At 45.3% G+C, this 14,853-nt stretch overlaps 1 protein-coding gene across 3 annotated transcripts in view; it reads left to right on the forward strand.

Moving 5' to 3' along the window:
- fndc1 (fibronectin type III domain containing 1) overlaps positions 1-14,853 on the forward strand; it is a 44,046-nt gene that overhangs the window by 14,340 nt on the left and 14,853 nt on the right. Inside the window, exons 9-16 of one of the 3 annotated variants that reach the window (XM_080452989.1) lie at positions 642-749; positions 1,189-1,377; positions 1,795-5,493; positions 5,677-5,798; positions 6,512-6,623; positions 7,338-7,658; positions 9,098-9,172; positions 10,216-10,377. In XM_080452989.1, coding sequence (XP_080309115.1) covers positions 642-749; positions 1,189-1,377; positions 1,795-5,493; positions 5,677-5,798; positions 6,512-6,623; positions 7,338-7,658; positions 9,098-9,172; positions 10,216-10,377 — 4,788 coding nt within the window. The remainder of the gene's footprint in view (positions 1-641; positions 750-1,188; positions 1,378-1,794; positions 5,494-5,676; positions 5,799-6,511; positions 6,624-7,337; positions 7,659-9,097; positions 9,173-10,215; positions 10,378-14,853) is intronic. The other 2 variants (XM_080452990.1, XM_080452991.1) reach the window with 2 other exon arrangements.

The following is a 14,853-nucleotide window of genomic DNA, read 5'->3' on the forward strand; positions in this document are numbered from 1 at the left end:
ACATTTCTGACTAAGAAAGTATTCAATCAATCAATCAAAAACCCTGCTGCATAGGAATTTAAAGGCTGGGTTCTATAACCGATTCAAGCCCAAGTCATCTGAAGTCAGGGTTCTGGACAGTATCTTTACTCATGATTTGATTTGATTGTCCCATAATTCACTCACTCTGTCTCTCTCTGACTCTGATTGTTTCCCGATCTCTGTATTTTTCGATTTAAATATTATACGTTTTTGCTTATTACCTCATGTCACACCTTGACACATTTGACATCTAGCCCTCATTCTTGAGAGGTGATACTGGCATTTGGCCTGGGTTCTGACATGAATGTAGCATTACATACTGACTCATGGGCCCTCCTGAGCACAGGTTCATTGGGATGTCAGCATTTACTGCCTGGCTCAATGCTCAGATCTCCATCTGCAGTTCCATAGATGATCTCCAGGGAGACTGGAAACGTATAGCGTGAGTTTTCCCCTACAGTTTTAAGTCTACTGGCAGGGACCTCGTCACTGTGTTACAAGCTTAGGTAGCTCTTTCCTTATTCTGTTCCGTCTCTTTTTGCTGCTTCTGTTCTCCATGTCCCACTGGTGCCCTGCCGTCTTTCCATTCCATTCATTATTACCTCTCCTCCACTTGCTAGCACCGGCCGGTCCGCCAGAGAACTTTGAGGTCAAGCCCCTGAGAGGGAAGGGAACTGCTGTCACGGCAACCTGGGACCCACCCGAGGAGCCCAACGGGAGAATACGAGGTCAGACATGGAGTTTAGAACCTTATATACCAAAGTATTCATGGCCAAATGGAATTACTATAGGAATGTCTTTAGGCAGCAGTGGCCTAAAGGTTGTGGCTGAAAGATTCCTGGTTTGATCGCACGGACTGGCAGGAACGTTATGCCTTCCAAGTGAAACTCCTGACTGTCAGGTGAAAACAAACAGCTGCTGACTCCATGTGTATCAGAGGAGATGTGTGGTTGTCTACACCCTCCCCAGGCCAACAGTAAGGGATACACATGGGAGGAATTGGCATAATGACTAAATTGGGGAAAAAGACCACAGAAGTATTCACTTCAAGTACAAATACAAAAATAGCCGAAATCTGAGCTATGAAGTTTTCCTTCCAGTATAAATACTGACTGATAGTCTCTCCTCATTTTCAGTTAAGTGATTTATACTCTCCTTCCACAATAGAGTACATCATGTCTTACGCTCCTGCTATGAAGCCCTTTGGGATGAAAAGTGTGACGTATCGTGGCAGCACTACCACAGCCACCATAGACGGTCTCACGCCTGGGGACCGCTACATCTTTAAGATCAGAGCCACCAACAGGAAAGGACAGGGACCGCAGAGCAAAGCCTTCACTGTTGTCATGCCAGGTAGTAGTACTTTTGTGTGTGCGTTTGTGGGCGGGCACTTACGTATGTGTGTAGTTATAAGAATTTACCCTTTTCATACAACAGCCACTTTGATATCCAGCCAGTCGGACAATTTTCTGAATGTTTCCCGCCTACTCTCTCTCAGTGTTTCCTGTCTCTCTCCCTGTCAGTAAAGGCTGAAATAATGGCCAAAAATATCTCTAAAAAAACAATTGTGGGTGTGTTTTATTATGGTATTACTGTGTGCCAACATGAACTGTATAGTTCATGCTGGCACACAGTAACACCTAATTGAAACACACACACAATTAATGTTATTACCATCAGGTGAGTTTACCCATCAAAATATCCGCTCTGGGTCTACTTTATTAAAGCAAGTTAAACATTTCCATCATGTTAACATAATTTCTCTCTTGCCAGCCAGCAGTGCTGCCTCGTCTTCCTCGAAAAACCTGGACAGACGGCGGACAAGCCACATCCCCTCCAAGCAGGATAGCCATGACGAGGAAACAGACCTCCAGTCAACGGAGGTGACAGAAGAACCGACCACACCCAGTCAGACAACCCAGGCTCCGCCTACCAACAGGCGGACACGGCCACTCACGGCCACTCAGACGCGCTCCTATCACAGCATCTTCTCCTCGGTGAGGGGCTCGGTCAGGAACGGGGTGAACAGAGGCACCTCGTCCAGAGGGAGAGAAGAAGAAAAGGACGAACAAGTGGAAAAGAGTCCCACCACACCACCACCAGTGCAAGACGAGACGGATGATGAAGCTGTGGAGGAGCAGAAAAACCCAGATAACGATGTTGTTCACCCAGACAACGATGTTGTTCAGGAGCCGCCGACTCCTGAAACCCCTAGCCTCAAAGCTGTGACTCCCTCCCCGACTAAACCAGCCCCTAAGCCCCCCAAACCACCCAGAAGACCCGTCAAGATCAGGGTCCATCAGAAACCAGGATCTTCAGGATCTTCTTCATCTTCCACCTCCTCTTCATCTTCTTCCTCTTCCTCTTCCTCCCTCCCTGACTCCTCACGTACTCAGGAGTCAGCAGCAACTAGAAAGGACCACACAGCTCTCAATTACCCAGAGAGTAAAGATGCTTATGCCCAGCCCAGCGTAATGAACACTAAACCCTCTACTCCTGCTCCAAAGCACGCCACCTCACAGCCCCAGACAGATGCACCATCTGTGGGTAGAGGTTCCGCGACAGGTGGGCGCTCCAGTGGGTCTGGGTTTGGATCAAGGTTCGGTTCTGGCCGTAGGCATCCTGGAGTTCTGTCAAGAGGGAATCCCACCCGGGTTTTGAACGGTTACAAACCCTCAACTACCAGCTCTCAGGCCAGTTTACCAACCAGATCTCAGAACCAAGCCGCATCAAACTCGCACCAGTCAACCCCGTTGCAGTCCACTTTGCCAAGTGGGTCTCAGAACCACGAGTCATCAAACACGTACAATTCAGCAGCGTCTGAGTCCGCTTCACGAACCGGGTCAGAGAGCCACGCAACTCCAAACAAGTATAATCGAGATGCATCTGGGTCAGCTTCACGAACCGGGTCAGAGAGCCACGCAACTCCAAACACGTATAATCCAGCTGCATCTGGGTCAGCTTCACGAACCGGGTCAGAGGGCCACGCAACTCCAAACACGTATAATCCAGATGCATCTGGGTCAGCTTCACGAACCGGGTCACAGAGCCACGCAACTCCAAACAGGTATAATCCAGCTACATCTGGGTCAGCTTCACGAACCGGGTCAAAAAGCCACTCAACATCAAACACATACAATCCAGCTACATCTGGGTCAGCTTCACGAACTGGGTCACAAAGCCACTCAACATCAAACACATACAATCCAGATGCATCTGGGTCAGCTTCACGAACCGGGTCACAAAGCCATGCAACTCCAAACATGTATAATCCAGATGCGTCTGGGTCAGCTTCACGAACCGGGTCACAGAGTCGCGCAACATCAAACACGCATAATCCAGCTGCATCTGGGTCAGCTTCACGAACCGGGTCAGAGGGCAACGCAACTCCAAACACGTATAATCCAAATGCATCTGGGTCAGCTTCACGAACCGGGTCACAGAGCTACGCAACTCCAAACAGGTATAATCCAGCTACATCTGGGTCAGCTTCACGAACCGGGTCACAAAGCCACTCAACATCAAACACATACAATCCAGCTACATCTGGGTCAGCTTCACGAACCGGGTCACAAAGCCATGCAACTCCAAACACGTATAATCCAGATGCGTCTGGGTCAGCTTCACGAACCGGGTCACAGAGTCGCGCAACATCAAACACGCATAATCCAGCTGCATCTGGGTCAGCTTCACGGACTGGGTCACAGAGCCACGCAACTTCAAACACGTATAATCCAGCAGCATCTGGGTCAGCTTCACGGACCGGGTCACAAAGCCATGCAACTCCAAACACGTATAATCCAGATGCGTCTGGGTCAGCTTCACGAACCGGGTCACAAAGCCATGCAACTCCAAACACGTATAATCCAGATGCGTCTGGGTCAGCTTCACGAACCGGGTCACAGAGTCGCGCAACATCAAACACGCATAATCCAGCTGCATCTGGGTCAGCTTCACGGACTGGGTCACAGAGCCGCGCAACATCAAACACTCAAAATTCTAGACCACACAGCCCATCGACCTCACATACACGATATCCACCCACCGACTCATTCACATCACAGAGCGGGTCACAGAATCCCTCAGCCTCAGACGCACACAACTCAGGCAGCTCTCAGTCCTCTTCACACAGAGGATCTCACAACCCTGCAACTTCACGTAACACACACAACTCACAGCACACTTCTCATGCACCATCTCAGCAAGACACAATGTATAGGGAGGGAAATGACCACAGCAAGTACCACACCGAAACAGAGGAGGTCACTGAAGATGGAACCTCGAACGCCCGATCCACCACATCATCTAATACACACACACAACCCGCGGAGGAGGAGAAGACAGAGGAAGAAGGAAGGAGGGGAGACAGTTCTGAAAAGCCTCTCTCTTCTCCTTCGAGAACTCAACCTTCAATTGCTCAGAGATTCCCTTCACTCGCCAGTCGTTACCCAGGTAGGTTTGGTTCAGGGTCGAGGGTCGGCAGGGTCGACGGTCGACAGGACGGTGGGGTTGAGGGTCGAGAGGACGGTAGGGTCCCCTGGAGCAGAGCATCTTCCTCCGTGGGTGCAGGTCGGCCCATTTTGAGGGGCACTCCCACAAGGGTCTCAGGGGCGGCAGGTGCTGCAGGCGTGCCAACAATCCAGGAGACAAGTGACGATGGAAAGACGCCTTCCTCCTTTGACCCGATAAAGAATGCGATGGGGACAGGGTCACTTAAACCATCTTCGACCAATAGGAACACAATGCATGGTGGCTCTAGGCAACCTACCCGCTCTTCTTCTCCCTCATCTTCTTCAAACTCCAATTCCCATGCATCCTCTATTGGACACAGAGACTCCAGGGAGCCCATTTATACAGGAACTTCCAACGATAATATTGATGATAACGGTAATAATGATCATGACGAGGATTATCTCGATGAAGGGAGTAAAGAAATCTATGAGAAAAATGAAAAAGTGTCAGACCCCACAGTGGCCCCCAAAAGGACAGCTTTAACATTAAATGACCCTGACAGAACCTTGGAGAGCAACGAGAGTGAGGATACAGGAGAGATTTCACCTAGGACCAGGACTGGGTCATTTTCCGCCCTACCACCATTTCAGAGACGTCCCGCCCTAGGACCCAATGGAAGGGTACGCTCTCCTCTGCTGGCAAACAGGCAGTTGGGGGGCCAGAGGTTCCCCCTCAAAGTGCAACCAGCGCAGAACACCAGGTTAGGGTCTTCCACGTCAGATTCCTCTGCATCATCATCGGCCTCCTCTTCTTCATCCTCAAGAGGCCGGGGCTCAGATCATAGGGTTGGCAGTGGCACGAGTGCTGATCCGACAGACGGATCATCTGGAGAGACCTCCCTTTCATCATCATCATCATCATCCAGGGATAACACTGGGGGCCAGGGTACAAGGACCCGTTACCCTGGCCAGAGAGGGAAGCCCACCAACGGCGGTGGACTCAAACCTGCCTTTGGAAATGGTAATACATGTTTTGTGTTTTGTGTGTGTCCTATTGTACTCCAGTGTCAGCTAGCTGGTCAGTGTTGTTTAAAACAAAACATAAGATAAAGGATACATTATGATCTGTTATTGTAGCACCTTAATGTAGATGTATCAAATATATTTAAACTTTAACTTCAACTGAAACCTTCCAATCATTAAGGTAAAAACGGTCGTCCCAACCTGACGACCACACACGACAAGACACAAGAGTCCTCCTCATCCAATGACAACAGCAAAGCCAATGGTCGCAGGTTCATTACTGGCCCTGATGGAAAAAAATGGGTTTGTATTTATTTATATTTAACCAAACGTGATGAGAAATATGCAATGATATAGCACTTTGCTGAGACGTATTGTTGGATATTATGATTCATTCCTGTTGAGCCAAGAAGCAATTGGAATGCATGTTACTGCCCTTTTAAACAAACGATTGATTGATTAACTTTATTTGATAAATTATAGTACAATATACACAGTATTGCAATACGCACAATCTACAGTATCACTTAATCTATCAGGACAATTAAGCTTACTTATTTCCAGAGCAGTCTTGTAGACTTGGCTTGAAGGCAGTCAGGAGTAGGGTGTAGCATGTAAGCTACTCATAGCACATTATAAAATCAACAAATATTCCACAGATTACACATTGTAAAAACAAATTTATGCCTTCTCTGGTATTGTACTCAGGAGACATTTTTTTTCTTAAAACTACTCACAGTATGAACAGATCCGAGTATGAATGTGTTGTTCACAGCATAAGATGAAATATTGTACAATGGTTTATTACTCGATGCTTCCAATTATCTCTTAATTCTTCCAGTATGGTATTTTAACGCTGCAAATAAATTGCTCTGTTCATCTGCCTGTTGAAGTATTTATAAGCCACAAGAGTATGACTTCACTAAGTCTCTGTTGTTGTAACGAGACTTCCATTCAGATGTTAGCTCTCAGAATTGACTTGGAGAACCGATTGTGTTCATTTCCGGACTGTCCAGGTGGTGGACTTGGACCGGGGGGTTCTGATGAATGAGGAGGGGAGGATTCTTCAGGACTCTGAGGGAAACCCCAGAAGAGTGGTGCTTGGAGAGGATGGACGCACCATCTTTGGTGAGAAACTCTTGGATATTAGGGTCAATGACCTACAGCAGTTCTCACTTGATGAGGGGGCTTCAGTTGTAGAAATAGATATTTTTAACTGATGTCTCACAGAAAACAAGGGGAAAAACAATGTAACCCATTACATTTTCATTATTTAGATCAAGGGTCTTCAACAGGGGGAGTTACTACAGGGTGGCCGCCAAATCTTTGTGTGATAGGATTTTTTTTTTTACATTAACCACTTCAACCTAAGCATCACTATTTTGAGGGGAACATTAACCGAAAATAGCCGATCTACAAGCTCACAACTCCTTGGCTATTTTCGGCAAAGAGGTTTGGTGTATAAGGAAAAGTGTTGAAGGTTTAAGCGGTTAAATGTCTGAAAATACACATTAACATGAATCCAACATATTAATAGGGAAGATAATGTGTAAACAAATAAACAAAAAACAACATTAACAATCTATGAAAACGTTTAATGTAGTGGGGGTCCCTGCTTCTGCTCTCTCTCAGCTAAGGGGTCCATGGCCTGAAAAACATTGAAGACCCCTGATTTAGACTTTTTGGTTTGGTAACAGGTGCCAGATTTGTGAGGAGAGACATGATTTACAGTACCGTCGTTTAGTATCTACAATGTGATTCAACATGCTGGTTCCGGTGCACGGTCAGCCTCATTAAATTCCTATCCTCCCTTTTCATTCTTCTTTACCAATCCACCCCCAGACAACCAGGGCAGTCCACTGGTGAACCAGGAAGGCATGGCTCTTTTCGGTAATGGCCGGGACGGCCGACCAGTAGTCAATCCCAAAGACAAGCACCTCACTGTAGGTGGTAAACCGATCGTTGGGCTGGACCGGCCTAATCTCAGGACCACCACCACTACCACAACTGAACCCACCACAATACCTGCCACCACAGAGTGGAGCTCAGAGGAGTCCACTCTAGAGCCTTTTCCAACCTGTCCACCAGGTACCTACTCTAAGATGGATGAAGATGGGTACCCAGCACTGGATCCAGATGGTATTCTGGACTGTTATCCTGAAGGTGAGTCTTTGTGAAAAAAGAAAATAACGGATTACAATTGTCCATATTAACACAGCAGCCATTTTGCTCATCAGGTGGGGTTGGTCCCCATCCAAACCCACCAAAGTAAGTAAATAAAAATGGCCTTAATATACGTGTTAGCGATACAAATAACTAGCATATCTACAGTGTTTGGAAGTTGTAACCCTACTCTTCCAGAAACATTTCACCCTGGTGTCAGTAACATTTGGTCTAGTTGAAAATGTCAAAGTAATAAATAAGTAATACATTATTTGAAGCAGGCAAAATTCTGTATTTCGTTTGAGTTCTACAATAGTAGAGGCAAATAATGTATGACTTCACTACATCTCTCAGTTGTATTGTTTGTCAAGGCCATCCCATCTAAGGCCTGAAGTGTTTCCTGTCTGTGCCCACAGAGTCCTATAACAGTGTGTGTTCTGGTCAGAGCGTGTGTAGACGTGTGTGTCTATGTGAGACCACTGTAACCACATGTGAGACTCCACATCTGGAGCCTGGCTGTGGTCAGACTAATACTGGTTTAAAAACACTCCCTGGACCGTCAGTCACACACTGCCGTTAGCGTTACCACACTCTAGACCCTAGGCATGGGCGCGCCACACACACACACACACACACACACACACACACACACACACACACACACACACACACACACACACACACACACACACACACACACACACACACACACACACACACACACACACACACACACACACACACACACACACACACACACACACCAGTATACAGTATATACTGTATGTATGTATACAGTACAAAGGTCACACACAAAACAAAAACCAACGTGAGGTCAAACTAAAGTGAAACTGAACTAAAACAACAAATCAGAATTGTAAATATAATCAGGATGTAAGACAGATGGCCAAACGTACAATAGACCTACTGTATATTGTCCATACAAATGTTATTAGTCCCCTAACAAGCACAAACACATGCAAACAGACATATTCAGACAGCTACAAAGTTGTTTCCTTGTAAAATCTAAACGGGGAAAAGCTGAAACAGTGCTCTGTAAAATCTTTTGTGGCAATTTACAGTAACTGTGTATTTTTACAGTACACACTCAGAGCCAAACTGACACTGACACTACAGTGTAAGGCTTTTACACAGATTTTTTAAACGGCCATTCCATTGCACATGACACACTATGCAAAATAAAAACTCATCTCGCATCTGTGTTTGTGTGTACTGTATGTGTATATATGTGCGTGTGTACTGTATGCGCACATGTATGCAGCTTTTTTTTATTATGTGAAGCTGTGTGTGTGTGTGTGTGATTGTGCGTGCGTGTGTGTGTGCGTGCATGAGCAGCCTTGTGTGCGTGTGGCTACTTGAAAATGTATACATATAGTAATGTGAGACTGATGCCACAGCCTGTCTTGCTTCTCTGACAGAGGAATCCTCAGGGATGGATATGGACTCCACGGTTACAGTGGGCATGGTGCCTGATGCTTTAGCTCTAGACGAAGGTATTGGCTGAGTATGGCTACCGACCGACCAACCAACCAACCACCGGGTCGGGTTGACCTGCACTGTTTGTTGATTGTTTGTTGAATGTTTAGCTTTGGTTTTGTGCGTTTGTTTGCTCTGCTTCTCTCGTTCCTCTGCTTTGCATCGCCTGCGGAGTTTGCGTTTGAGTTTCTGTTCTTGTGTGTTTGATTTCTGGTCCTTGGATTGTGTTTGGTTCAGCGTTTGGGTTTTGGGCTTTCTCCATTGCTTGCTGTTTTTAATCTCCCTCATCCCCTCAAAACTGGACCCACGCTGCCTGTGAACTCCATTACTAACCCAGAGAGAATGCCCTGGCTTGTGATTTGGTGTGATGTATTTGCTGGTCTTCATATTGTGTTGTTACGTAATGCATGGACCACGAGTTCAGTTGAACACTAACAGAATGGAAATTTACCTTAACGATTAGTCGATGAAAGCTTATAGTATGTCCTTTGTAGTTTTGCTGCAAAATTGGACTGAACTGTTTTGTTGTTTTGCTTGAAAGTTATCACATGAAGCATTACAATTTTATTTAAAAAAAGCATTGAAAAAGCTATAGTTTGAAGCTGTGTACTGTGCATGTGTGTGGACCACGATGTAATGCCACGGTCCATTGGCGCCGTACAGGAAATAAATTGTGAAGAAAGAGGAAGGAACTAATTGAATTTCACCCAGTGTATTCCTATTTCCTACACATTTGTCAGGCTTTCAGATGGCCCTTTCGGCAATCTGTTGCGAAACGTCTTCTTCATGGCCTCCTCACGTGGAAAATATTGGTAGCAAAACATTACATAAGAATAAGCGTTGGCTTTCAAAGGAAAATAGGCTGGTTTCCAATGAGGTCACACCGTTGCCCACAATCAATTAAACCACTATGACTCATTACACTAATTACGCAGAGATTGAGGAAACAATTACAAGTGATTTACCGTAAAATAGCAGCAGCGTGTTATTGAATTATGCATTGTAAAGCATGTACATTTTTTTTGCGCCATTACCTCACTGACGGCTTTGATGTTGCTAGATGAGGTCCTTGTCCAGACCACCCTACAGCCAACCACCGCCATCACCACCACTACAACTACCACCACCACCACCACAGAGGTCCCCACCCCAGAACCAGACACCAGGCCTCACAACAAACCCTCGTCAGAGTTTGACCTTGCGGGGAGGAAACGATTCACAGGTACCGTACTTTTTTTTTTCCGTACGCGCGCGTGTGTGTGTGTGTGTGTGTCATGTTCAATTACATCCTTCAGCCTAGTTCAGAGTCAGACCAAAGATTAGCGATCTATACTTTGTTGCATGTCAAAAACAGCCGAACTATAAGCTTACACCGCGTAGATCTGCTGTTTTCGGCACAGGGCCTTGTCGTACAATGAAGCATAAATTAAGAACTGTATTAAAAAGTTGGGGAGAAAACTCGCAGCATGTGCAGCAATATTTTTGTTACTTCAAGGTTAAGCCCATTATCTGTGATGGATGTCTTTGAAGAGACATTATTTAAACTCCCGATAGTAAGTCGTGATTTGACTTAGGGCATGAAAAATCACTCCTCTCCCTCCGTAGTTAATACATTTTTGGTGGAAACCCTCTGTGAGATTAGTCTATGTAATGCCAAGTAGTAATGCCAAAAATAAAGGGGGGTAAGAGGTAGGGGGTATGTGAGAAAATGAGAGAGACAGAGAAGTTATCTCAGCATTTAGATAACATGGATATAGATAAATCTCTTGCGTTTAAGATTGTGATGGATCATAATGCCTGCGGCCAGAGTATTGCATATACATACTATATATGTACGTATTTGCGTGCTGTGCACGTGCACATGAAAGTGTGCCTCAGCGTCATAAATAATATTCCGCCTGCTGACGTGTGCTCTGTTTTCTTTCACGGAGAGGAGGAGAGGAAAAATTAATTCTGGCTCGCTCATCTTGGCTCACTCAGCTGCACCTCATAAATACATTCACAGAACTTGACTGCCTCATATAATTTACATGAACAATGGTAGGCCAAGAGAAACCACCGCGAGGTGACGGAAATACCATCATTGTATTGGTCTATGGCAATCAATAGGATTAACGCTGTGATCGCAACAGGGCGACTCATGAATGACAATCTGACACGACTACTGCCTCTGTTTCAGAATCAGAGCATTTGCCAAGCACAATAACTGTGCAGATCTACTGACAGCTTACATAGTACTTTAAGTGTGAGCTTTCTAACTGGAGGGTGCGTGTTATTACATCCACACGAGTCACGAGCCATGAACCCATATAAAACAAACTTCAACAAAGCATTCCGCTCCGACAGAAGGCACACTAATGGAAGACAACTCAGCACTCTGATGCCTCTGAAAATGTGGAAAGTGGGGGTGGACATGTATGTCTGAAAGTGGTACGCAAATATGGCTCATTCCACTTCATTTGTCTAAAATAGAGTTATTCCACTGACATGGTACAGTAGCAGAGAGCTAAACAGGGGACATAGCGTCCAGTGGTTCTTAGCAGTGAACCAAAGACTACTGCTGTGTCTTGTAAGGCTTTAATGTGCTTGTTTTGGCCCTTACTCTCCTCTATCACCTCATCTGGATGCATGAGCCAACCTGGAAATGCTCTGGAGATAAAAAACAACACCTAGGCTACAAGGCTCCCCCCACCTCTTTAAACCTACAAGCTACAACTAATAATGTCAGGGTCTGTAGTAGATTTCTAACTGATGAGGCTTCCCAGCTTTGTTGCGCAATACACGCCTTCTGGAGAAGCTGCCAAATTGGACGCTTCACTCAGAGTTTGTAAAACTGTGTTTTAAAATCCTAGTTTCATTTTCTTGATTACAATTGTGATTCTTGTCAGTGTCATTTACATGCAATTTTGGTAAAAGTATTTTAAACAGGGATAAGCTACTTGGAGCTGTATCCCTATCAAGTGCCATTATCAGTACTATCATCAGCACTATCTGCGCCAGTAGCAACAGTGGAAAAATGACACGGCTTACTCTGGCCGGCATCCATCTTGGTAAACAGTAACTGTCTGATGATTAGAAAGTGCCAACTGAACTCATCTGAAACCTATTACGGTACATCTCCACATCCATAACTTTTTGATGGAACAAACAAGCATAGCGTAGCCTTAAAAATAAAAAGTTAAAGGTGCTGATCTCAGCGGAGAGAGAGCGAGAAGATGCCATGTTGGCTCAATGTGCATGGAGACACCGTCTGTCCTTTTTACAAGTTGAAAGTTTCAGATCCAGCTTAGCAGCTCTGTGTTAAAGGAACACTTCACCTTTTTTCAACCTTATCTATAAGTCTCACCATAGCAGTGATTCTCAACCTTTTTTAATTGAAAGACCCCTGAATGAATATGCATTAGGCCACAGACCCCCCCATTTGATCTCTGGGACACCAATCTAAGAACATTTTTATTGTTAGACATGATTTGGGTCTGTCCTTCGTTCCAGAATTCCTTTACTGTTTATGCACTGTACAGTACTATGATAAGGATGAAGATTAATTATCAATCATTTAGCTGGGGACCCCCTGGAACCCCCTCAAGGACGCTTGGGGTACCCAGAAAATTGCAGATCAACAAGCTCACAACGTGTCACGCTGTGAAAGCCTGCAAAAGCCTACCCCACAAACACAATAACAGAAAACTGTAAATACACTAGCATAGAGCTATATATAGTGAGAACCATATGGGTTTAAATAGTTAATTTTACTGTTTGACCCCAGAAAGAGTAGATACTGCTGAGGATCTAAAAATAAACAATAAACTTGTTTCCTGTACAGTAACAGCCCAAAGTACACCCCCAGCCAAACAATACCAGGTGTAACAGCCCAAAGTACACCCCCAGCCAAACAATACCAGGTGTAACAGCCCAAAGTACACCCCCAGCCAAACAATACCAGGTGTAACAGCCCAAAGTACACCCCCAGCCAAACAATACCAGGTGTAACAGCCCAAAGTACACCGCCGGCAAACTACAGTATACCAGGTGTAACAGCCCAAAGTACACCCCCAGCCAAACTATACCAGGTGTAACAGCCCAAAGTACACCCCCAGCCAAACAATACCAGGTGTAACAGCCCAAAGTACACCGCCGGCAAACTATACCAGGTGTAACAGCCCAAAGTACACCCACAGCCAAACTATACCAGGTGTAACAGCCCAAAGTACACCCACAGCCAAACGATACCAGGTGTAATAGCCCAAAGTACACCCCCGGCCAAACTATACCCGGGGTTAAAGTGGCCTAGCCTGTTTTATATCTTGAGGTATATTCTGGGCTTGTCCAGTTTATATAAAACAGGCTAGTCCAAAATATACCCTCTAAGGGTATTACTTAACTCTAAATTCAGTATATTATTGATTCCAGTTACTTTACATTATCTTATATTTAAAGTGGCTTAAGCCTTAAGGGAGGACCGGCAAAACACAGAACAACCCAGGACTACAGCACAGAACCTATTAAAACCTGTCTTGTTTTTTTTTACTATTTAGCATGAGTAAAGAAAACAAAAACATCTTTTACCATGCCAACGCATAGTACGAGAAAGGCTGTAGTTTCCATTAGCTTCTGGATGAGACTGACTACCCTCTTTCTTTATCCATCTCCGCTCAGCCCTGCCTCAGTTTGGCTTGAGTGAGTCAACGACATGAAAAGCCAAATGTTTGCAAATTATTTCATTTATTTCATAAGTTCTTGAAATAAATCAAACAATGAGGAAGTCTTGCTCATCCAGGGCTTTTCTTTTTAAGAAAGTGATTTTGACACACACTGGGCATTTCAAACAAATCATATTGTGGGAAAGTGTAGCGTTGTGCAACCTTGTTTCAGAAAGGAAATGACTTTGTTATCCGATCAGACCGTATCATCCAAAGACAGCAATGTACTAGACTCACTGTGGATGTGGATGGCACCATTTAAAAATAAATCAAAGGGGCAGAATCCACACACAAGCCACACATGTGGTTCTTCCAAGACCGAGGACTCATCATAAAACCATATATCTAGCCATAAATCCACGAAGATCACGGTCAAGCACATGGATGTGTGAATGCAATATACGACACGGACATGCGGATATATATACAGTATGGACAGACGTGTGCATAAATCCCCACAGCATGCAGACAGATGTACTTTATCACATGAACGGAGAAGGGAATCCCTGTGTATATATACATACAGTAGTTGTGTGTACAGTGCAACGTATTGGACAAACAGAGCATGCGCGTCGTCAATGTGTAGACAGTGACACGTGTTGTTAGCCCTGTTGGCCCGTGCCGAGGGACAGATTTTCGGGGAGACGGGCGCGCATCCAGACCCCTGCGCTTCCCCTCCAAATCCCAGTCAGCCCGGGAATTGTGGAATATCTGGGAAGTATTCGCAGCTGTAGATCCAGCTGGCATTCCCATGGACATGGAGAACAAACGGCAAGAAGAGACACAGCAGGGAAAAGAGGAGATTAAGGGAGAAGGCAGAAGAAGACAGGTTACTGACCCTGTCCGGGTGGGTTTTCCCACCCCCCACAGAGTATGATGTATGAGCAAAATGGCCACCGCGTCAATATGGTCAATATGAACCAACACCAGCAGTTGCTCTGATTCACAGCTTTCGTTAAAAAACGGATTCACACGTCTAGTAGAAGCAATAACTTCTG

Source organism: Gymnoscopelus braueri, assembly GCF_963280865.1.
Source record: "Gymnoscopelus braueri genome assembly, chromosome: 16".
Taxonomy (NCBI): Eukaryota; Metazoa; Chordata; class Actinopteri; order Myctophiformes; family Myctophidae; genus Gymnoscopelus; species Gymnoscopelus braueri.